At 40.7% G+C, this 24,572-nt stretch overlaps 1 protein-coding gene across 2 annotated transcripts in view; it reads right to left on the bottom strand.

The window, feature by feature from the left end:
• Nucleotides 1–24,572, bottom strand: part of ctnnd2a (catenin (cadherin-associated protein), delta 2a) — a 570,926-nt gene that overhangs the window by 125,108 nt on the left and 421,246 nt on the right. For both annotated transcript variants that reach the window (XM_017716448.2, XM_037534162.1), the window contains one exon: nt 5,760–5,943. In XM_017716448.2, the coding sequence (XP_017571937.2) occupies nt 5,760–5,943 (184 nt within the window). The remainder of the gene's footprint in view (nt 1–5,759; nt 5,944–24,572) is intronic.

Below are 24,572 nucleotides of genomic sequence, written 5' to 3'. Positions count from 1 at the left end.
CACATCTTGCTGGTTGCGAATTATGACATAAAATTACACATTCACAGTGCCAGAAAATACAGTAAGAAATAGCACAACAGTGTCAGGCACTTGCTTCAAATTGTAACCTCTGGGATCCTAAACGATTCCGTACAATTTCCTCAGCTTGTACAGTCTCAATAGAAAGGTACTGCCAATTAAATGCTCTGCACCTGCCGTATATCCCCACTTCCAAACACTGCCTAGAGGACTATAAAGCCCCCCAGCTGTGGAAAAGTGGAATTGCGTTCTCTGGAGTGATGGAGCTCCATCCAATATCTTTGGGAGGAGTTGGATTGAATCCACAAGTAAACATCCAACATCAGTACCTGACCTCACTAACGCTCTTGTGACTCGGTGCAATCAAATCCTCACAACAATGTTCTAACATCTAGTGTAAAGCCTTCCTATGAAAGGAGAGGCTGTTACTAATACTCTTAATTTCAGGAGAAAAGCTGGATGAGCAGGTGTCTACAAACTTTGACAGATAATATACTTCTATTACCTTCTGTTTTGTTGTGCTATCATTAAAATGCAGGCACACTAGAAATGTACAGTTGATATGTATCTATAATTAATCATAGTTTATTATGTATCATTTCTTGTTTAGTGAAGGTCTTATTGTCCCCAAAACATAACATTGGATAGAACATCTAAAACACCTTCTACTCTTCACAATATTCAAATCTACCCTGTATAAGTTACTGAATATAACTGATTCTGAGTACAGCTGAGTACACAGATGGGTGTAGAGGTGGGAGTGGGCATGTGAGGTTTATTCATATTTACGCACACCTGACTCACAAGCCAGTACAGGAACATTCATGAACATTCATCCTGATAAGCAGCGTGCCAGAGCTCTGGCCACTCTGTGGATCAGAGGTGCTTGGAAAGAACAGGGCATTCTGGGAGATGTAGTCTATAACTGTCACTTTGGTAATTAGCATCAAACAAACTGCATGTCTAAATCATCACATGCATGATTCAAACTGCATCAAAGTATTAAAGGGGAAATCCTAAAAGGCCAACATAAAAAATGTAACTATGGCCACGTTAACACGCTTACTCGAATCCCACAACGGGCCAACGTAGTCTCTGGAGTGAGATTTTCAAGTTTACTCACCAGAAAAACCACCTTCTGATGATGTATATGGAAGGTGGGAAGAACTTTGGGAAATCAACTGTTTCAGGTGGAGTTTCGGACGCAGGCTGATTTAAAATATTCTTTCTTTGTTTGTTAGCTGGTGAATGCAGATAAGGGCAGACAGCTAACGCCACTGCTAGGTAACCGAATACATTGTTGCAGTCGTATAACTGCAGTAACTGTCTTTAAATCATTATTACAATGAAGAGAATTCTTTACTCCAACGAGGAGGACAACAAGCTGAACGCTGATATGGTAGATATTTAGATACCTCAGCTTTGCTTTGTTTCTTTTCCGGCTGAAAAGGGAAAAACTTGTCACTGGCATCCACTTTGAGTTGAATAAAGATAGGATCACTGTTTTTGTTATAACTTTGCTTCTTTTAGGACGGTTTATTTATTTATTACAGTAATGCTACCTTAGTTGTATTTATTATCCTATAGACACATCCACGAACAGACTAGCAGCCAATATAGTCAGACACCACCGCAAAAACTGGACCAAGCTTGGAGTTTGACATTTTCAGACTGCACCCCAATACAGGCATGGAAAACTGAAAAAGCTGTTTTAAGCTTCTTAAAAAGTTCATAACTCATTAATTATAATTCATTAATTATGTGCTCTCCTAAAACTACCAGTTATGGTGCATTTGCAAGCATATGAGGCATTAAAGAGCCACAGTAGATTTATCTGAGGGCTGCATCCTATTTTGTCGTCATGTTTTCGAATCCATTTTGTTTTTTAATTAACATACACTGAGCGGTCTTCAATCATCAAATTAGAAGTAGAGGCCCCTTTCAGTCACGGTTCTTCTGCAGCTGACATCACAAGAAGCTGTACAAAGAAGGTGGTAATTACCTGCACGCAGTGCACCTTCCGAGAAGCCTTTGTTTGAATACAAGACAATGTGTCATTTACTCTAAAGGGTAATTTACTGGAGGAATTGAGGGGAAGCTTTGCGCTTTGCGAGAATGAAAGCTAGGAAGCCTGCACACGTGTGCGTGTGTCTCCTGGCAAAGGCGTTCTTCTCTTTGAATGGGAATTTGCCAAAGGGCTCAAAAAAGGAAGAGGAGAAAGTATAATTTACACAGGCAAGTTTAAAACAAATTTATAAAATCCCTTAATTACAGGCGGCAAAACATGGATCATTTCTTTGGCAAACCTCTGAAGAACTTATAAGCCCTAACCAAGGTGTGCAAGAAGCTGCACGGAACCTAGTTTAGCATCAGTTGCTATGGATACAGGACAGAATAAAGTCTTAAATTGGAGTAATATTGAGCCCTAGAGAATAATCACATTCTTTGTGTTTTTTTTTTATTTTTTACTCAGCATGCAGGAAAAGGGCTCATGCATAAATTATAATATTTTAGAAATGTACCTTAGAAACATTACTATGCATTTTTGTACTGTACAAATCACAAGTTCCTGATTACAAGTGAATGTAGGGGAGCAGTTTGTGAGGTGGTGCCTTGAGGCAGGCTACCTGTTTGAACTGTAGTTCAGTTCAAAGTTAGTTGCAGACATAGTAATCTGTGGCACAGCTGAGTATAACACAAGCCACTATGTGTAGCATCTAAAATTAGAAGCTAAGAAATCAATTTCACATGTTCCAGAATGAAAAGTTAACACTGTTTAAATGTTCTTGAACGGTGTTCTTAAACAGTGTTTAGTGCAGCGCATTACAGTTTCATGTACAAGGGGAAAGACTGTGAATGAACTTGGCTGGTAGGTCACGTTTCCTACCTCAGGTAGTTTCTAAGCTATTGCTATGCTGTTGCTAAGATATCTCGGGTGGTCGCTAGGGTGTTGCAAGGTTGCTGCTATGGTATCCCAGGTGGTTGCTAAAGCATTGTCAGGTCATTGTGATCCCAGATCGTAGCTAAGGTGCTGCTAGGGCATTGTGATGATATGTCATCACAGGTAATTGCTGAAGTGTTGCTAGGAGATTGCTATGTTATCCCAGGTGGTTGCTAAGGAGTTGCCATGCTGTTGCTAGGATATTACTAGGTCGATTAAGGTAGAAGGTAATAATAATAAGGTTAGGGTAATATAATAATAAAACTAAAAAGATAAAGAAAAACAGTAGGTTAGATTTGTCAAGCCAACCTAATTACTAGAATCATACTTCCAATACAGACTTAATAATATGTTTACCTGTGCTACTCATATGTTTCTAGCAATACTAATTATGCACAATGCATTTAAAACACACTTCTGTGTACTGAGCCAGCTGACTGTGTTGCTTCCCCTGTGAATGTGAGCAGCGAAGAGCAGGCGTAGGAAGCATCATGAACTCTCTGAGCAATCTGTCGAAGCATCTAATCATGCTAACATGAAAACCGATGGATAAAGATGCTTGTGCTGTAAAAGAGAGAGCTCTAACCTCATTCAACTTGATTTTCATTCAGAAAAAGCTCTGTAAATGTTCCATTTATTCTAAAAGATTTCAAGCCAACTATTTTAGTTATTGTCTCCAATGGCTACTTTCCTAGTTGTTTCCTAATGGCTATTGGATTGGATCCCTTGTTTTTTCCAAATTGTATCTTAGAAGTCAAGTAGTGAGTATGGTGATTGCTTTTTCCAGGACTTAATAAATAATCAGACTGAGAGAAGTAACTAGTCATTTGTAGTGGACGGCTGTTTGTGAGCAACTACCCTAATACTGTTGCTGGTCATGCATGAGCACCGTTCAGGTGCTAGTGTTCATACATATGCCTGTTGTTCTCCTCAGTTAAGAAACAGGCTTCCACCATCTATCATTTATCCTCCAGCATCTATCATCTATCTATTCTTTACCTGCTTGTAGGAAGGAAAACATGCAGAAAAGATCAACTCTCTCACATTCTCTGGGCTGAAAACTGTGGGGACCCCAGCTGCTGAGTTAAGAACAGGTGAAACAGCAGAGAGCAGCCAAACCAAGCCAGGTAAATTGGCCCCTCATTTTGTCTTTTTCACCTTTATCAAAGGACTGATCTTTCTCATGCTGCCGTGCCAGACTGCGCTCCAGAGATAAAATGCAGCCATTCTGTCTCTGCAGAAGTGGACTGCTTTAGAAATGACAGCGAAAGCACATAACTGCATGGCTTTGGCTTGGTATTAGGATTTTCATCATAAAATGACAGCTGTTCAGTAAAACAGCCTGATCATGCTGAGGTGGTGAAATTGACATTCATTTTATACTTTTACAATGTTATAAAAAGATGACAAATTTAAGGTGCCAGAGTATGCATGTCCTACAAGGACTGATCTTGACTCAAGTGATGTTTTGCAATGACCACACCAGATTAAAAGCATTAAAACATGTTCTAGCACAAGGATAATGACACAGATATGCCAGGGCAGGTGTATTGCCAAGTAGTTCACAATACACTATACTGTGAGATACATGATAGTGTGAGATGCAGAGTACTGGGCAAAAGTCACAGACCTTCAAGTCACCCTTCATTTATTTAGTGAAAAAGGCAAATAGGTACAAAGAAGCCTAAACTACTAAATACAATATCATATTGAGTGTGTCCACTCTTTGCTTTTATTATAGCCTCCATTCATTCCTAAGTCTTGCTTTCAGTTTTTTCAAAGAGATATTTTTCCACACTTACAAAGTTCAGTCTTAGAAGTTGCTTACACTTTCTGCTTCTCACATTCAAAGTAATCTCAAACATATTCAGTGATGCTGAGGTCTGGGTGGTCAGTCGATCGTTCTGAGAACACCATCACCTTCTTTGTTTGGTTTGGAAATTTTCTTCTTTTTCTCTCAGCAACGTCTTCTTAGCTGCTACACATCCTTTCAGACCCATACTGCCGAATTGTCTTCTTGCAATGAAAGGATGGACACAAACACCTGTGGATTTTTCAGATCTGAAACAGGAGTGGAGCTTGATTTTCTCTTTCACAGATGAAAGCTTTAAGTACTGTTTATTTGATGGGGACAGTTCTGGTGTCTACCAGGTTTTGCACAGTTGTTAGGAGTCCCATTTTCTCTATTTCACTCTCTCTCTATTTTTCTGTTTTTTTTTCCCCAACTAATTTTAGAAACTTTTTTCACTTATTCTCCCTTGTTTTTCCTCTTCATGCGCATAGATTATCATATATCTCATCTCCTTAGTAATATCTTCTGAAGAATCGCTATTTTGACTGGAAATTCAACAAAGGGTGGTGTGTGACTTTTGAACAGTACTAAATGACACAAATTCACAAATAATGCATCTTAGTATCGCAATTGCCTCATAATAGATAACGCTTGTATCTCCTGGCAAAAGTGTAGCAAACACCGCGCTAAAGATGTACAGGCCTTTCGTGGCTACTGCCATCTATAGGTCAGAAGGAGGTATTTCATCCTCACTGACAGAGCCGTAGTATTGTTCATAAGTACTTAAATAAATAATACAATGAATGACATTAATACTGCTATGAATTAATAACTTGATATAAGTGAAAGTGTTTAAAGTACAAATGTAAAATGAATGAATGTAAAGTCTCAGGTTATATCACAAAAGAAAGGATAAAGAATTTTCTAATTATCCCACAGTAAAAAACAAAGAAACAAGCAAAACAAAACAAAAACACTTGCCAAAAAAGCACACTTAAGCACACTTACCTCAGGCAACCAGTGGCATTGCGGAGGACCTGGGATGTGTGCATCTGCAGCTTGCGATCTTCCTGGTGAGGAGAGACATCCCAGGCAGACAGAGGGATGATGACCGTGTTGGTCAGAACAGCCAGAGCATCCTGAATGATGGGCATCTTCAAAGCGTCACACGAGGACAGGTTCCACAGCACCCCTGCACAGAGAGAAACACGGAGATAGTGTCAGGCTAGACTGACCAAGACAGTGTGGTTATATGAAGCTCTGCCTGTTCAGAAGTCAGAGTAGTTGTGCTATAGGTCAACCACGGGAACATGCATCAAGTTCATCAATGTAAGGAATCGCAAAATGTACTTGTTCTGAAAATGTACAGAGCAAAACTTCTCACTGCCCTGTTCACGACTATTCACTGATAATTACACTAGCAAAACTTGGCAAAAAGCTAGCATGACTAGGCCTTAACCATTTTTCACAGTAAAGATAAAATACAATATCCATTTGGTTTGTAAGTCCTTTAGTTGAACTGTATTTCTTTCTTTAATAACGATCTGGAGGTCAGATGAATTTAAATGCTGTTTTTATTGTGCTGGTTGTACAAGACTTTTTGATATGGCTCATAACATTTTTCATTAAAATCAAAAAACCTTTTAAATTGCAGAACATGTGACTGCGTAGTGACAATTCTTAACGCTACACGCTTATCTTCTAATTTTAGGACATACATGTGTTTGATCATCTCAGACATATTTGGTGTCTTAGGTTTTTAGCTGAAGCTATGAGGTTAATGCAGATAAGTAACGGAAGCTTATGTGGTTACTGATGCTGACAATATGGACTAACTAAAGTTTGCTCAAAACACTTTACTAACTTACTTTTTTAACTATGTTGCATGACTTAATAGGGATGCACCAATATTCTTTCTTTTTTCATCCAATACCAATGCCCAATCCTTAGGTATTATTAAAATAATGCCATCTAATTGCTCCCCCTGTGGCCATGAAGGCCAGGGCTACAGTCTCACTTGCTGCTCTAAAATAAGGCTGCGCCTATGCTCTAAAACTGAGTTTCAGTAGTGACAAGAAAGACTTTCAACTTCTCTTTAAAAGAAATAAAAAGGATCATTAAATGGAAACTTTTGAAAAATGTTAAGTATTATTTTCACAAGCGTAAATTTAGGGGGTTGGGTTTGAAGGTAAACTATAAGATGATTTTGTATAAATTTAGCTTAATATTATCTAAGTTTGAGCCTTGACTTAAAACTGATCATAACATAATCTTTATAATCTTTACATTTGGATATTTAATTGTTTTTTTTTTCCAATTCCATTTTGGTTTCCATTTCCTTGCTGGGAATTTCGACTCATGAAAGGCTTGTTACTGAGCTGATTGGTCAGGTGCAACAGATGCAGGGCCAGGGTACTTCAGGACTTGACTTTGGAATCACTGCTCTACTGCATGTAACTACCAGGCATTTTACAAAAAGGAGTCCAACTCTCAGGGAGTAAACATGAATGGTGCAATCATGGCAACACAACAAACAGTTCAGAATTCACTGGTCTGGCTGATGTTGATGAAAGATTAGAGAGAAGCATTAAACAGGCCCTGCTTTTACAAACGCTGAACAAGGGAAGAAATCCAGCTGTTTGAGTGACGACTCTGTGAGAGCTGTTGACTCACGGCAGGTTGTTATCATTTTAATTAAATTCCAACCACACATGGATCCACGACTGAAGCCTCACATCAACGTCAGAGTGATAGAGAGAGTGAGGATGACTCATTACTTCACAGCTCTGTGTTACTCCATCCTGGCAGTGCTGATGAAACCGAGTGAAGAGCATCAGAAACACTGTGTAAGCAACACTAAACCCTGTTTATTAAAGGAATAGTTCACCAAATGTGTTTGATCATCTCAGACATATTTGGTGTCTTAGGTTTTTAGCTGAAGCTATGAGGTTAATGCAGGTAAGTTACGGAAGCTTATGTGGTTACTGATGCTGACAATATGGAGAAAAATAACTAAAGTTTGCTCAAAACACTTTACTAACTTACTTTTTTAGCTATATTGCATGACTTAATAGGGATGCACCAATATTCTTTCTTTTTTCATCCAATACCAATGCCCAATCCTTAGGTATCAGCTAATAACAAGTTCTGACAATGTTAGTAACTTTATCTAACTAACCTATAAATCCTGATATTTATATAATTACATTTTTTGAATATTTCAGTTTTGTAAAATATGTTCTGTATCACTAACAGTAACATACTCAACTTGACTGAATGTCATCTACTTGAAGGATTATATATTATTTGCTATATATAATTAGTCATTTTATTACATAATTAATAAGAAGAGTCATATCTATCAATGGAAAATAGATGGAATACATGGAAAAACAGAACTGAACAATATGTAGATTTAATCGTGGTGTGTACATGTAAGCTCCCAACAGCTTTTAAATGTTTATTTACTTCACGTTTCACAATTTCTCAAGTCATATATTTGCGTAACATTAACGCAGCGTCAAGCGTTTTTTACAGCTTGGTTGAAGTATAGGGCCACGAGACCCCACTGCTGCGTGACACAGCTGACTGATGGAGGCGCACTGCAGATGGGGCTTGTGGACACACTAGCCAAACTAGTGGGCTAAATCAAGGCTAAAGGCCACAATAACACTAAGATAGCTCCTCACATATTGTCTCTAACTTCCACTACCTCAATAACAACCTGGACTAACATTAACTCAGAATGTAGCAGATGAGTGACCACTGAAAGAACCTTGGCCCAGACATTCCCCATGTTTTACCCATGAAATACTGGCATTAAGTGCATTTATCTGTGCAACAATATTTACTTACATCTTAAAAATGTAAAAACGTATTTGAACATACGAACTCAAAATAATTATTTCGGATATTAAATCAGTATTTCAAGAAATGTAGCCATCGGTTAAGATATTAAGTCAATATTTTGACAAACTAAGTAGTTTCTCTGAGATACTAAATCAATATTTTGAGGCAATAAATCATGATTTCAAAGTATTTGAGCCATGTTAAGCCTTGTGAGGGGCAACGGCCCCACTGGCCCAGTCAGTATGCAGTTTACACAGTGCTAAAAGGCTGTGTATGAGTGTCATCAAGGTATAGCTCTAGTGAAAAACTAAAGCAGTAAACGCCACACACCAAACATGTCTTGGGAGACTGACATTTAGGATAAGGGGAATTTGCGTATTTTTCACCCAAACATCTACAGGAACATATAAGCTGTTTCAGGCATAAAAGACTCACAAACATTTGTAGCAATGAATGTATATTTAGTATTTTAATCATGTTAAAAAGTGCTAAACTGGGTCTATCAAAGGACAACATAAAGACAAGCCTGCTTCAATACTGCAATTTTCTCCAAATATGATAATACATTCAACACATTCTCTCTATTAGTGACTGCTTCTTAGGGAGATAACTCATACTCATTAAGAACATAAACCGTGATGGTAAAATACATTTCACTCCAGGCTAAAAATAGAAATGTCTGTTACTTTGCCACTTGCTCTGAAAAACAAACAGGAGTGCAGATTTAATTAGAAGGCAGCTTCTTTGTCTCAACACTGCTTGCTTCCAACATGTCTGTCAGTGGGCAGATGAGAGATGTGAAAAGAAAAAATACAGAAATCAAACAGTAGAACAGACGATGAAATTACTGAATGGTCCACTCAGTGGCCATTTTATTAGCAACATGTTGTGTGCACACTGCTAGTGTATAGTTTTTGCTAATAATCACCTAGCCTTTTGTAGTCTGACCACAATGCTACAACAGTGATGGACCACTCTCAAACTAGCAGCAAAAACATGAGCACTCACACACCAAGTCTGTCTCACACACTCGCATTGACTGGTGACCAAGCCTGACACATCGCCGTATCAGTGACACTGTTGTGTTGGGAATGGTTGACCACCAATGGTAATATGTGGTCAACACTGGCTCTGTAATGAGAAACTGATCAATGATGAATGTGACAAACAAATAAAGTGGCCAGTAAGTGGAAGCAGAAGGTAATTGTTTCTAATAAAGTGACCAGTTAGAGGAAATACAAGGCAGGTCAGGGGTGTCCAATCTCATCCACAAAGAGATGTTGTTGCTGCAGGTTTTCAATCCAGCTAAGCTGGAACACACCTGATTCTAACTGTTTAATAAGTTGGTTCCCGTCTTTAAAGAATTGAACCTTTGAGATCCTGCTTTGTTGGAACAGACATAAAACGTTGGAAATAGAAGGTTGGAGTAAAATAAAATCATGCTATCTGGACTCAGCTAGCCTTCTCTAATCATCCAAATCTGTCAGCTGCTTCTATCGCTTTCAACAACATTCATTAACATCAAAAACATTAAAGAGTTTGGTAGATCAGTAAGAGGAGCAGAATTTAGGGTTAGTGTCTGTGGGTGGAACAGAAGTATGTGAACTCCTGCTTTAATCACTTTTTCATGACCAGTGCATGAACCCCTGCATTAGCGAAAGGCCTGGCATCATGGTCAGATGGTTGAGCAGCTGTCGTCGCTCAGAACGGTGAGAAAAGTCGCAGCTTATCTGCCAGCATTCCAAACACGCTAATTACTGCGCCTCTTCCTCCAGACCCCAAAACACAACTTACTTCGCAAATTTCATAAAATTCAAAGAGAGTGCGAAAAAACAAAACAAAAAGACAATCTTGAGCTCAGGACAGCTGGGGTGCTGGATTGTCAGAGATGTTGGGAAGTTATTTGCATCACTCCCAAAGCTAGAGACAGAAGGTCCGACTTTTGTTTTTGTGTTTTTCAGTAACAAGCACTGTTAAAGAGAAGGAGGGTCACTGGTCTGTTCATAAGAGAAACACTCCAGACTAATGACAAAACAACAGCAGGGAGATCAGTAGCTTTACAATTTTGTCCTCTGAAGTACCTTAAATATGTTTTACACTACATTCACTTTCCCAGATAAAAAGGAGCAATTTGCACATTTAAGTGAAAATTAAACACTGAAATATTAATAATAATCAAGTCAAGCTCCACTGTCATACCGTAAGGTTTTAGGCTCATAGCTTAGTCAAACTCTTCTGTTACAGTGCGAAGACAACGGCTCATAGCCTAATCAAACTCTGCCTTTCATGGTGCAAAGTCCTTGGAGCGAGGCCAAGTCAAACTCTGCTACCATGAGCAAAGTCCCCTACGGCCCAACTCTACTGTCAAAGTACAAAGTCCTCACGGCCTAGCCAAACTCTACTGTCAAAGTACAAAGTCCTCACAGCCTAGCCAAAATCTACTATCAAAGTACAAAGTCCTCACAGCCTAGCCAAAATCTACTATCAAAGTACAAAGTCCCCACGGCCTAGCCAAACTCTACTGTCAAAGTACAAAGTCCCCACGGCCTAGCCAAACTCTACTGTCAAAGTACAAAGTCCTCACGGCCTAGCAAAACTCTACTGTCAAAGTACAAAGTCCCCACGGCCTAGCCAAACTCTACTGTCAAAGTACAAAGTCCCCACGGCCCAACTCTACTGTCAAAGTACAAAGTCCCCACGGCCTAGCAAAACTCTACTGTCAAAGTACAAAGTCCCCACGGCCTAGCCAAACTCTACTGTCAAAGTACAAAGTCCTCACGGCCTAGCCAAACTCTACTGTCAAAGTACAAAGTCCTCACAGCCTAGCCAAAATCTACTATCAAAGTACAAAGTCCTCACAGCCTAGCCAAAATCTACTATCAAAGTACAAAGTCCCCACGGCCTAGCCAAACTCTACTGTCAAAGTACAAAGTCCCCACGGCCTAGCCAAACTCTACTGTCAAAGTACAAAGTCCTCACGGCCTAGCAAAACTCTACTGTCAAAGTACAAAGTCCCCACGGCCTAGCCAAACTCTACTGTCAAAGTACAAAGTCCCCACGGCCCAACTCTACTGTCAAAGTACAAAGTCCCCACGGCCTAGCAAAACTCTACTGTCAAAGTACAAAGTCCCCACGGCCTAGCCAAACTCTACTGTCAAAGTACAAAGTCCTCACGGCCTAGCAAAACTCTACTGTCAAAGTACAAAGTCCCCACGGCCTAGCCAAACTCTACTGTCAAAGTACAAAGTCCCCTACGGCCCAACTCTACTGTCAAAGTACAAAGTCCTCACGGCCTAGCCAAACTCTACTGTCAAAGTACAAAGTCCTCACAGCCTAGCCAAACTCTACTATCAAAGTACAAAGTCCCCACGGCCTAGCCAAACTCTACTGTCAAAGTACAAAGTCCTCACGGCCTAGCAAAACTCTACTGTCAAAGTACAAAGTCCCCACGGCCTAGCCAAACTCTACTGTCAAAGTACAAAGTCCCCACGGCCCAACTCTACTGTCAAAGTACAAAGTCCCCACGGCCTAGCAAAACTCTACTGTCAAAGTACAAAGTCCCCACGGCCTAGCCAAACTCTACTGTCAAAGTACAAAGTCCCCACGGCCTAGCCAAACTCTACTGTCAAAGTACAAAGTCCTCACGGCCTAGCAAAACTCTACTGTCAAAGTACAAAGTCCCCACGGCCTAGCCAAACTCTACTGTCAAAGTACAAAGTCCCCACGGCCCAACTCTACTGTCAAAGTACAAAGTCCTCACGGCCTAGCAAAACTCTACTGTCAAAGTACAAAGTCCCCACGGCCTAGCCAAACTCTACTGTCAAAGTACAAAGTCCCCACGGCCCAACTCTACTGTCAAAGTACAAAGTCCCCACGGCCTAGCAAAACTCTACTGTCAAAGTACAAAGTCCCCACGGCCTAGCCAAACTCTACTGTCAAAGTACAAAGTCCCCACGGCCTAGCCAAACTCTACTGTCAAAGTACAAAGTCCTCACGTCCTAGCAAAACTCTACTGTCAAAGTACAAAGTCCTCACGGCCTAGCCAAAATCTACTGTCAAAGTACAAAGTCCCCACGGCCCAACTCTACTGTCAAAGTACAAAGTCCCCTACGGCCTAGCCAAACTCTACTGTCAAAGTACAAAGTCCCCACGGCCTAGCCAAACTCTACTGTCAAAGTACAAAGTCCCCACGTCCTAGCAAAACTCTACTGTCAAAGTACAAAGTCCTCACGGCCTAGCCAAAATCTACTGTCAAAGTACAAAGTCCCCACGGCCCAAATCTACTGTCAAAGTACAAAGTCCCCACGGCCTAGCAAAACTCTACTGTCAAAGTACAAAGTCCCCACGGCCTAGCCAAACTCTACTGTCAATGTACAAAGTCCTCACGGCCTAGCAAAACTCTACTGTCAAAGTACAAAGTCCCCACGGCCTAGCCAAACTCTACTGTCAAAGTACAAAGTCCCCACGGCCTAGCCAAACTCTACTGTCAAAGTACAAAGTCCCCACGGCCTAGCCAAACTCTACTGTCAAAGTACAAAGTCCTCACGGCCTAGCAAAACTCTACTGTCAAAGTACAAAGTCCTCACGGCCTAGCCAAAATCTACTGTCAAAGTACAAAGTCCCCACGGCCCAACTCTACTGTCAAAGTACAAAGTCCCCATGGCCTAGCCATAATCTACTGTCAAAGTACAAAGTCCCCACGGCCTAGCCAAACTCTACTGTCAAAGTACAAAGTCCCCACGGCCTAGCAAAACTCTACTGTCAAAGTACAAAGTCCCCACAGCCTAGCCAAACTCTACTGTCAAAGTACAAAGTCCCCACGGCCCAACTCTACTGTCAAAGTACAAAGTCCCCACAGCCTAGCAAAACTCTACTGTCAAAGTACAAAGTCCCCACAGCCTAGCCAAACTCTACTGTCAAAGTACAAAGTCCCCACGGCCCAACTCTACTGTCAAAGTACAAAGTCCCCACGGCCTAGCAAAACTCTACTGTCAAAGTACAAAGTCCTCATCTTGTGGCCTAGTCAAACTCAACAGTCACGATGTGAAACCTGAAGCACATGCCCTAGTCAAACTATGCCTTTTGCTGTGCCACTGATACTGAAACCATGAGTATTGGCCGATCTGACTCTTTTAAAAATATTATTTGAAAGAGTATATTATTTTAGATTTTTATATATAATGGCTTATTATTTCTATTCATATTGACTTATAACAAAGTGGAAGTGATTGGGAATGACAGCAACTCAGCCACAAAGTGGTCAGCCACATAAAATGACAGAGCAGGGTCAGTGGTTGCTGAGGCGCATAATGTGCAGAAGTCGCCAACTTTCTGTAGAGTCAATCGCTACAAACCTCCAAACTTCATGTGGTCCTTCAGATAACAGCAAGAACAGCATAGAGAGCTTCATGGAATGGGTTTCCATGGCCGAGCAGCTGCATCCAAGCCGCACATCACCAAGGGCAATGCAAAGCATCGAATGCAGTAGTGTAAAGCGCTGCCACTGGACTCTAGAGCAGTGGAGACATGTTCTCTGGAGTGACGAATGACACTTCTCCGTCTGGCAATCTGATGGACGAATTTGGGTTTGGTGGTTGCCAGGAGACCGGTACTTGTCTGGCTGCATTGTGCCAAGTGTAAAGTTTGGTGGAGGGGGGATTATGGTGTGGGTTGCCTTTCAGGAGCTGGGCTTGGCCCCTTAGTTCCAGTGAAAGGAACTCATAATGCTTCAGCACCAAGAGATTTTGGACAATTTCATGCTCCCAACTTTTCAGGAACAGTTTGGGCACAGCCCCTTCCTGTTCCAACATGACTGCGCACCAGTGCACAAAGCAAGGTCCATAAATACATGGATGAGCGAGTTTGGTGTGGAACAACTTGACTGGCCTGCACAGAGTCCTGACCTCAAACCAATAGAACACCTTTGGGATGAATTAGAGCGGAGACTGTGAGCCAGGCCTTCTTGTCCAACATCAGTGTCTGACCTCACAAATGTGTTTCTGGAAGAACGGTCAAAAATTCCCATAAACACACTCCTAACCCTTGCGGAAAGCCTTCCCAGAAAAGTGGAAGCTGTTTTAGCTGCCAAGGGTGGGCCGACATCATATTAAACCTTATGGATTAAGAATGGGATGTCACTCAAGTTCATATGCGTGTGAAGGCAGACGAGCAAATACTTTTGGCAATACAGTGTGTATATATCGTTGCTGTTGGAAGAAAACCTTGTATCTCCATTTTTCAGTTTTTGACATAATTTGAAAGTATCTGTTACTCTTTACATTGTTTGCAAATTTTATGATGAACGGCCTAAAAAAATGACCCAAAATGACATGGGAAAAATTCTGGTCCCATTGACTTACATTGAAAGTGAAATAATGTTTTTTCCTTCTCCTGTAAAGTTATTTTTATATATATATATATATATATATACACACACACACACACACACACACACACACACACACACACACACACACACATATATTTATATATATTGCTGTTGTCGGCACAGAACCCCGTATCTCCATTTTCGTCAATTTTCAGTTTTTGACTTAATTTGAAAAAGTCTGTTGCTCTTTATATTACATGTAAATTTCATGATGAATGGACCAAAAGTAACTGTCCAAAATGACTTGTAAAAAAATCTGGTTCCACTGACTTACATTGAAAGTAATGTAGGTTTTTTCCTTCTCCTGTAAAGTTAGCAATTTGGAGATACAAGGTTTTATTCCCACAGCAGCGATATATAAGACATAAGACTTCACTTAAGACAATCTAAAAGTAGGTCTGAGCTCAGCACTCAAACCACCCCTGTCCCTAGGGCATAAAAATACCTTTTGGCTGCTTTTTCTCCTCTCATACCATAAGGATATCAGCCACCCCAAATGTATGTTTTTTTGAGTTACTTAAACCATTAAAAACAGTTAATTTTGTCCTTGTCTCATCATTGCTAATACAGAAGCACAGAACATGGTTCATGTCCCTACGATTGGCTATTGCCACAACCACAGAGCTGAAGATGCTGCTTCCAGCCAACATAATCAGTCCTGTGAAAATTCTGTTACTGACTGAAATTGTAGTGGAAGCAAAAAGTCCCCATGAAGCAAAGATGGTGGCATCCAAGATGCATCTGGTACTTCTGGGGTGTCACTGAGCAAATCTCACTGAAATTAATAGGCTGCAACTTCCATGTTCAATAATACTTACTGTAAATTCCAACAATAACACTTCAAAGAAATCTGGTGTGATGCAGGGGTGATGCTAGGTCAGAGTCTGTGGTCAATAGGCTGACCAAGCTGAGCACCTGCAGTCTGAGAGCAGGTGCAGGTGACAGTGGGACTAGCTTGTTGAAATCTTGTCCACTAACAACTACAACTTGCAAGGCAAGGCAGTGTTGATGGTGGCTGTGAATAAGTAAGCACTCACTGTCTTGCTCAACTGCTCCTACTGTGCCCTTCATCCAGCAATGTGCTGCTCCCAAGCCCTGAACTTTTTTCCACTGTCTGCAAAATCTGCACTATTCCACAACATGAACTGCTTACTTCACTGTTTTTGACTGGACAATGGCTTGTGCAAAAAGTGCTTTGTTCCAGATTAGTTATCTAAGCAGAAATAAGATCAATAAGCCTCTCCAACTTAGAAACTATATTTAATTGTACATGCAGCAAACCCCTTCTAACATGTTTTTGGTCAAGTTGAGAATATCACAAAAAAGCCAATAAACTGTCGTCTAGAAATGCTCATCAGTGCTGACAAGGCTGTCCTGTTATACAAACAGTTACGTGTCTAGAGTAGGTCAAACCTGTCTGGAAGAAGGTTCTGCAAATGACAAAAAATCTACTTCAGCCACAGCAGCTTAAAATGGTAACTCGGACTTGAGAACTCCCTAAATTACTACAACAGATGTTACATCACAGTGGAAATGTCCAGTCTTCCCCTCATAAACATGCTGCAGCTTGATACTAGCTGCAGGAAACAGAGGCAGCATTTTTTGTGACTCATGAACATTTAGCTATCACCTCGTACAGAATCAATACGTTTCTCTTACAGCCCAAAAACACCGGACCGGGCTAAGAAGAAGCCTGGCTACCTGCAACAAGCAAGTCAATGAAAAAAACATCATTTAGAAACCTGACATGAAGAGAGAGAGGGGGACAGATGATGACATAAACTGCAGAGAGAGAGAGAGAGAGAGAGAGAGAGAGAGGAAGAAAAAAGAAAGACAGAAATAAAATGTAAAAGAGACAGAAATAGAGAGACGGGTTACAAGAAAGAAAGGAAGAAAAAAAGAGAGTAGCTGGCAAGAGAAATAATCAGTGAAAGAGAGGAGGAGAGAAATAGGGAGTTAGAAAAGAGAAAGAGAAAAGAGCAAGAGAAAGGGAAAGAAAGAAAAGCAAAGAAATAAAGACAAGAAAAGAAAAGAGTGAGTGAGCAAAAGAAAAAGAGAGAAGGAAAAAAGGAAGAAAGAAAAGAGAAAATGTAAAAGATAGTGAATTAGAAAAAGCAAGGAAGACAAAAAAATGGATGATGAGGCAAGAGGAGACAAAAAGAAAGAAGAAAGATCTAGAGTGACTGAACGAGAGAGAGAGAAAGAGAGAGAGAGAGAGAGAGAAAGAGAGAGCGTAACAATGGCAGTATTTGTGAAAGAATAGTTAAGAAGAGTATTCAGTGCATTTGCACTTTTCTCCTTTGTTGGAATGAATGGCCAAACAATGGCAGCTGCAGAGAGAGAGAGAGAGAGAGAGAGAGAGAGAGAGAGAGGTGCTACCAACCATTGCGAACAGCACACTGATAAAAACCTGGGCCACACACAACATTTAGCCAAAGCTGCACAAAACCCGCCATACGGACAGACCAGAATTCAGAACATACTTCTGCACCATCACAATAAAGCAAGTCAATGTTTTCTAAGATTTCACTGTAAACAAAACACACAACCAAAGCCAGATTTGCAGGTCCATCTGACTGAGGCTCAAGGAGGCCTTGATCTGATCTGAATGATCGATATCAGAGCCCGTCCAGACATATTCTAACACAGTGATATTAGCCATACTGAGCCTCAACCAATTCATTCTTTTGTGAAGGCTATTTTATCCTATTATATTCTACTATGGCACTGACATAAACAGACATTACCCACAACCTCCAGCAGTGAGGCTTGTTTTCAGACTTTAACCAGCCATTTAAACGCCTATGGAACTAAGTGTAAAAGGGAAACCGTTCCAAGAGCCACTTTCAATACCTGCAGTGCCAGAATGCAGTAAAGCTGACTGAGTTTGTCAGAACACAGTTAAAGTAGCTGCGATGAAATTCTGCGGCTTTTAATGGAGTTCCGAAATCACTGAAGTTACTAATTGCTAAATTACTACTGCAGCACTGCCATTTTTGGACAGGCACAACAAATCTGCAGGTGAACTCAACCTTAAATTTTATTTCTGCAGCAGAAGCAAACAAGGAAAAATGAATCTGAGTTACACCGAACTTATCATTAATAAAAAAATATCATTACTTACTTTACAGAAACAAGCTACGATGTCCCATAACGTCAGTATGCCTGAGATTTTTCCCTATTATTTTGTCACTCATGTCGTCAGATTTAATAGACCGTATTTAGAGTTGGATATCTGTCTGTAAATATTATATGAATGTAATGTTATAAAAGCTTATATAACCTTATATTTTTGAAGAGGGCCATGCTCCTTCTAATCCACCGAAATCTAATTGATCCGATCATCTCCCGCTCGCTATGAGTCCTAGGGGTGTTTATACCTGGCTTTTCATGTTGTCAAGCTAAATCCCACACTGTGATCCGATCACTGAAAACACATGTTAATGCAATATGTAAACGAGTCTATAAAATTTCAGCTCCTGCATGAGGTGACGCAATACTACACGATACTTTCACTAGCCTACCTACGCCACTGTTTGCCTGTTGTTCTATGAGGAGCACAGGACGCTTTTTGCAATTTCATACATTACACCTGTTTGTTGTTGTTGCCAAATTCCCAAAAAAAAGCATGTGTCCGGTCAGTATAGAGTAAACACTACTACCAGAGAACTTGTAGAGAGGAGAATTACCACTGTGTTATGTCTTCCAGGTTTCTCAAACACTAGAGGGTGCTCCCAATCGAGTCCAAAATGAATGGGTTTGGATGGAGCATTTGAGTAAAATCATAGTTTAAAAATGCTTAAATATCCATCCATTTTCTAAGTCGCTTATCTGTCAAGGGGGGGTGCTGGAGCCTATCCCAGCAGTCATTGAGTGGAAGGCAGGATACACCCTGGACAGGTCGCCAGTCCATCGCAGGGCAGAAAGACACAGACAGTCACTCACACCTAGGGGCAATTTAGCATGTCCAATCGGCCTGACTGCATGTCTTTGGACTGTAGGAGCAAACCCATGCAGAACATGCAAACTCCACAAAGAGAGGACCCCGGTCACCCAGCAGGGGAATTGAACCCAGGCCCTCCTTGCTGTGAGGCGACAGCGCTACCCACCGCGGCACCGTGCCGCCCATGCTTAAGTATTTTTAAGAAAAAAAGAATGTAATCATTTCTTGGACACTGAACAGAATAAAACTTTTTAACACTGCTTTTACATTTCAAACTCAAGTTAGTGGAGTTTTAAACAGTGCCTCATTCACGTCCATGACGTCAGTAAGGGCTAAGCCAATGTAGCGACTCAGGTCGCAAACCAATCAGCACTCAGTAGCAGAAATGCTAGCATTGTACTGCCCAAAACCCATTTGCTGTAGAAAAAAGGAAACATACAGGTACTGGAAACACACTATGCGAATATTAAAGCTGAATCAATTTTGCTGCAGTATTTTGTATTATTTACAAAAACATTACCTACAATCGTACTAATATTGCATCAGACTCTAGATAAGATAAGATGAGATAATCCTTTATTAGTCCCACAGCAGGGAAGTTCACGTATGGGTGAAACTACTACTTTAAATTACTGAATAGTGCTGTTTGGTCAGTTGAACGGCCTGGACACAGGGCTTTTTTAGTGCTTTGATAAAATTCTGAATAACATTTTATTGTGTTGATATTAATAACTTAGTAATCATCAATGCAACTCACTACTGCAGTATTTTCTATATTTATTGAATAGATATATTGGATCATTCAAGTTTGCATTAATAATAAAGTTTACCCATTTTTTTCATAGCACTGCTGTTCTATGCTAAAAATGTCTTCAAACTTCAAACTTGCCTGCTAGCACTGTGTTCTTTTTGTTTCTCTTCAAATTCCACCAAAGGAAACCTTACACCTTATGCTAAAGAGGAATCCAACCAATTTTTCAAAACCTATCCCTGATTAAATCATTAACGTGTTAGTCATTCAGAGTGGTCTGATGTGAAATGCTCCATTCTAGAGAAGCTTATCAAATCAGAATTGTCCATAGTGGTGGTGACAGTAACCAGTCATCTAAAAAGTTTAATGTCTATAAAAGCTGGGCTATAAAACTGACTGCACAGAAAGCTATCACACAAAATCATTATGATCATGCTGCCTGAGGCCTGAAACGTTGTTTTGTAGTAACACATAAAACATTTTAAAAATACATTCATTCTGGAGAGGTACACTATATTGCCAACATCCAAACATCCACTCAACATCCACTCACCCATCCAAATCATTGAATTCAGGTGTTCCTATCACTTCCATGGCCACAGGTGTATAAAACCAAGCCCCTAGTCCTGCAGACTGCTCTACAAACAAAGAATGGGTCACTCTCAGGAGCTCAGTGAATTCCAGCGTGGTTCCCTGATCGGATGCCACCTGTACAACAAGTCCAGTTGTGAAATTTCCTCACTACTAAATATTCCACAGTCAACTGTCAGTGTGATTATAACAAAGTGGAAGTGATTGACAACAACGACAACGGCTAAATAAAATGACAGCATGGGATCAACGAATGCTGAGGCACATAGAGGTCACCAACTTTCTGTAGAGTCAATCGCTACAGACCTCCAAACTTCATGTGGCCTTCTGATTAGCTCAAGAACAGCGTAGAGAGCTTCATGGAATGGGTTTCCATGGCCAAGCAGCTGCGTCCAAGCCATACATCACCAAGCACAATGCATAGCGTCAAATGCAGTGTTGTAAAGTACCGCCACTGGAGCAGTGGAGACGTGTTCTCTGAAGTGACGAACTTCACACTTCTCTGTCTGGCAACCCAATGTATGAGTCTGGGTTTGGTGGTTGCCAGGAGAATGGTACTTGTCTGACTGCATTGTGCCAAGTGTAAAGTTTGGTGGAGGGGGGATTATAGTATAGGGTTGTTTTTCAGGAGTTGGGCTCGGCCCCTTAGTTCCAGTGAAAGGAACTCTTAATGCTTCAGCAGACCAAGAGATTTTGGACAATTTCATGCTCCCAACTTTGTGGGAACAGTTTGGGGACGGCCCCTTCCTGTTCCAATGTGACTACGCACAAGTGCACAACGAAAAGTCCACAAAGACATGGATGAGCGAGTTTGGAGTGGAAGAACTTGACTGGCCTGCACAAAGTGATGACCTCAACCTGATAGAACACCTTTGGGATGAATTAGATTGGAGACTGCAAGCCAGGCCTTTTTGCCCAACATCAGTGTTTGACTCACAAATGTGCTTCTGGAAGAACGGTCAAAAATTCCTATAAACACACTCCGAAAGCATTCCTAGAAGAGTTGAAGCTGTTTTAGCTGCATAGGATGGGCCGACATCACATTAAACCCTATGGATTATGAATGGGATGTCACTCAAATTTGTATGCATGTGAAGGCAGACGAGCAAATACTTTTGGCAATACAGTTTACATTAGGGGTGCAACAATTATTCGACTTAGTTGACTAAAATCGGCAATTGGCAACTAATTTAGTAGTCGCTTAGTTGGTGATGTCATTACAGATCATTCTCGCGCTCACTAGGCACATTTTGACATTACCGCTCACCAGAGAGTTAACCATAGAGCGATGGCTGCCTCAATAACAAAATCCTAAAAAGTGTGGAAGTTAAACTCCGAAAAAGGGTTGTCATTTGTGGTGTTTGTAAGGCCGAGCTTAGCTGGCACGGAGCACATCCTCCATGCTGGAGCATCTGGAGAGGAAACACGGCAGCTCACTGTGAAGAAGATTCATCTCAGTAACATATGCCGCGTCCCAAACCACACACTAGCACACTAGTGTGTGAAAATAGTGCACATACCATTAGACGTCCTCTCATTAGTGTAGTGTGTGAAGTACAGAAGTGAAGCCGAGGCTGATGGTGTGCTCAAATTTGGCGAACACAGGAAAGCGATCCAAACAGGTTTCTGCCCTCTGTGAACATTTGGATCCACTGGTTTTAGGAGGTAGCTCTCCGTGAGCACATGGGGCAGCTGGACAAAGGGTTACCGCTGAAATGAAGCATTTACACAAAATAGTTCATTTAACTGTTCACAGAGAACAAGTTCGCCACAAACATTCACCACTTTCCCATCCGCTCTATCAGAGCGCGTCTCCTCTGCTGTGGAGTATCCACTCTCAAGAGGAAAGCGAGACTCTCACAAGAGCATGGAGAGATGCTGACCTACCTCTGTTTCACTAAAGATCTGTGATTGTAAAATGTATTTGTAGTAGAGTTTAGACAGACAGCAGAATGCACAGAGCACAGATTAGAAAAAAGTTTTTTTTTTATTTTACTTGATTTAAAGGAAAACAATTCAGTTTTTTTTTGTTTTTTTTTTTGGTGCTACTTTGCACATCCTTGGTTTGCACATCCTTGGTTTGCACATTCTTGATTGGAAAAATATACTGCAGTATTTTTTTTTTGTTATCTTTCGTATTAGCAGGAAAGCAGTGAATTCTTGAATGTTATTCATCCTTATTGTCTTCATTGCTAGTTTGCAAATGCATTAAACAAAATTTAAAAGCTAATCGCTAAAAGTTATTTGGAAATGTAGTGATTCAAAATCCAAATAATCGATTATTCATTTCAGTCATCAATCGATTACTCAACCATCAAATTAGTTGTTTGTTGCAGCGCTAGTGTACATGCAGGTCCTACAGGGCAAACAGTCTCCAAAGAAAACTTTTCTTTTCCAGATATACCATTTTTTGCCATCATCAACAATACCACACAAAACAATTGTAAATTCACTGATACTAAACTAAATTTTCATTTCTAAATAAAAGTTTTTGTAGTAGACATTGTGATCCCTGGTCCCGTTCACCACTGTGTGAAGAAAATTCAAATTTCTTGTTTCTTTAGAATAAAGAATTTATCAAACTACTCTACTACTTTGTTTAAATCTTAAAGACTGAATTATACAGAAAAGTTGGAAATCAGTGAAATTCTCCTTAAACAGAAAGAATACAGATATGTTCTATTCTGACTTGGTTGTTGTGCAGTTTTTTCTTTGCAAAACAGTCTGATGCACTTATGATACAGGCTGCAGCTAATGTTTTAGATCTCAGTATCGCTAAAACTAAAAATCTGTACAGTACACATCATCCATCCTTTTTCTAAGCCACTTCTCCGTCAGGTTCGCGCTGGAGCTTATCCCAGCAGTCGGGCGGAAGGCAGGATACACCCTGGACAGGTCGCCAGTCCATCACAGGGCAGACAGACAGACACAGACAGTCACTTACACCTAGGGGCAATGTAGCATGTCCAATTGGCCTGACTGCATGTCTTTGGACTGTGGGAGGAAACCGGAGAACCTGGAGGAAACCCATGCTGACACAGGGAGAACATGCAAACTCCACATAGAGAGGACCCTGGTCGCCCAGCCAGGGAATTGAACCCAGGGCCCTCCTTGCTGTGAGGCGACGGCGCTACCTACCACACCACCATGCCGCCCTCAGTACACATCAATACTGGTATAAACAATATAACGCCCAACACTGAGCTTCTGTCTTCTCAGCATTTTAAATCCTTTCTTTCTCCTCCCCTCTCCCACTCTCTCGCTATCCTCTTGTTCTGTACTTGATTCTCACGCATGAGTCAATGTGGAGAGGACAAGGAGGCTTTAGAATTGATGAAGATGACCTTGCCATTCTCTCTCTCTCTCTCTCTCTCTCTCTCTCTCTCTCATGAACACATTCATCGGCTGTTAGACCTTAATTCTGCCGCCTTGGAAAATCGTCCCTGGCTGACTGTAATCGCTTGTAAAAGGTGTCTGGTCCTGATGAGCTCGCTGCTGCTTATCAATGAGCAACGTTTGTCAGTCAACAGTGCTGTTAACACAGACATCATGCTACGCAGAGACTACCGACAAATAAACAGATTCATTCTCAAGCTTTTTCTACTGATCCTATGACACTAACTCTTCATAACCACTCGATTCACATGAATGGCATATTCAGCCCTCAAAGCAGCAAATGTCAACAAAAACCGACAAGTTCTGCCGTACATATAAAAGTTATAGGTATCAAACAATTTGCAACTGTCATGAGTCTTTTGTTGCATCCTTATATATATCCTCATACTTCCTCATGTCATTGTCCTCAGTTATTCAAAAGTTCAAAAGTTCAATTGTTTTTTTTTTAAACGTATACAAATAAAAAATATCTGATCACGTCATTTTTAAAAGAGAGACACCAGCACATGATTGCTGAACTGAAGGCCATCTAATCAGCAGGGAGAGTGAAAGAAAGTGAGATTGAAGGACAAGTAATAAGCTGTCCACTACACCAACTCTTACTGTTTTGTTGATGATTAATGATTTTGTAAAAAAAAATTATTATTCTCTTATTTCTATTTTCTGTAGTTTTTCTTTTCCTCTAATGTTTAGAGAGAGAGAGAGAGAGGGAGAGAGAGAGAGAGAGAGAGAGGGAGGAGATTTAGTGCACAAGTGAGTGAAACAAGAAAATAGGAGTGACCGAGTGCGAAAGTGAGGGAGAAAAAGAGCTTAAGGCGAGAGCAAGAGGAGACAGGAAAGGAGAGACAGAGTGACAGAGCGAGAGCGGACAGTGAGAAGACACAGAGAGAGAGGAAGAGGAAA

Source organism: Pygocentrus nattereri, chromosome 24 (genome assembly GCF_015220715.1).
Source record: "Pygocentrus nattereri isolate fPygNat1 chromosome 24, fPygNat1.pri, whole genome shotgun sequence".
In the NCBI taxonomy this organism is placed as follows: domain Eukaryota; kingdom Metazoa; phylum Chordata; class Actinopteri; order Characiformes; family Serrasalmidae; genus Pygocentrus; species Pygocentrus nattereri.
The sequence above is the reverse complement of the archived record's forward strand: the minus strand, read 5'-3'. Positions and strand labels throughout refer to the sequence as shown.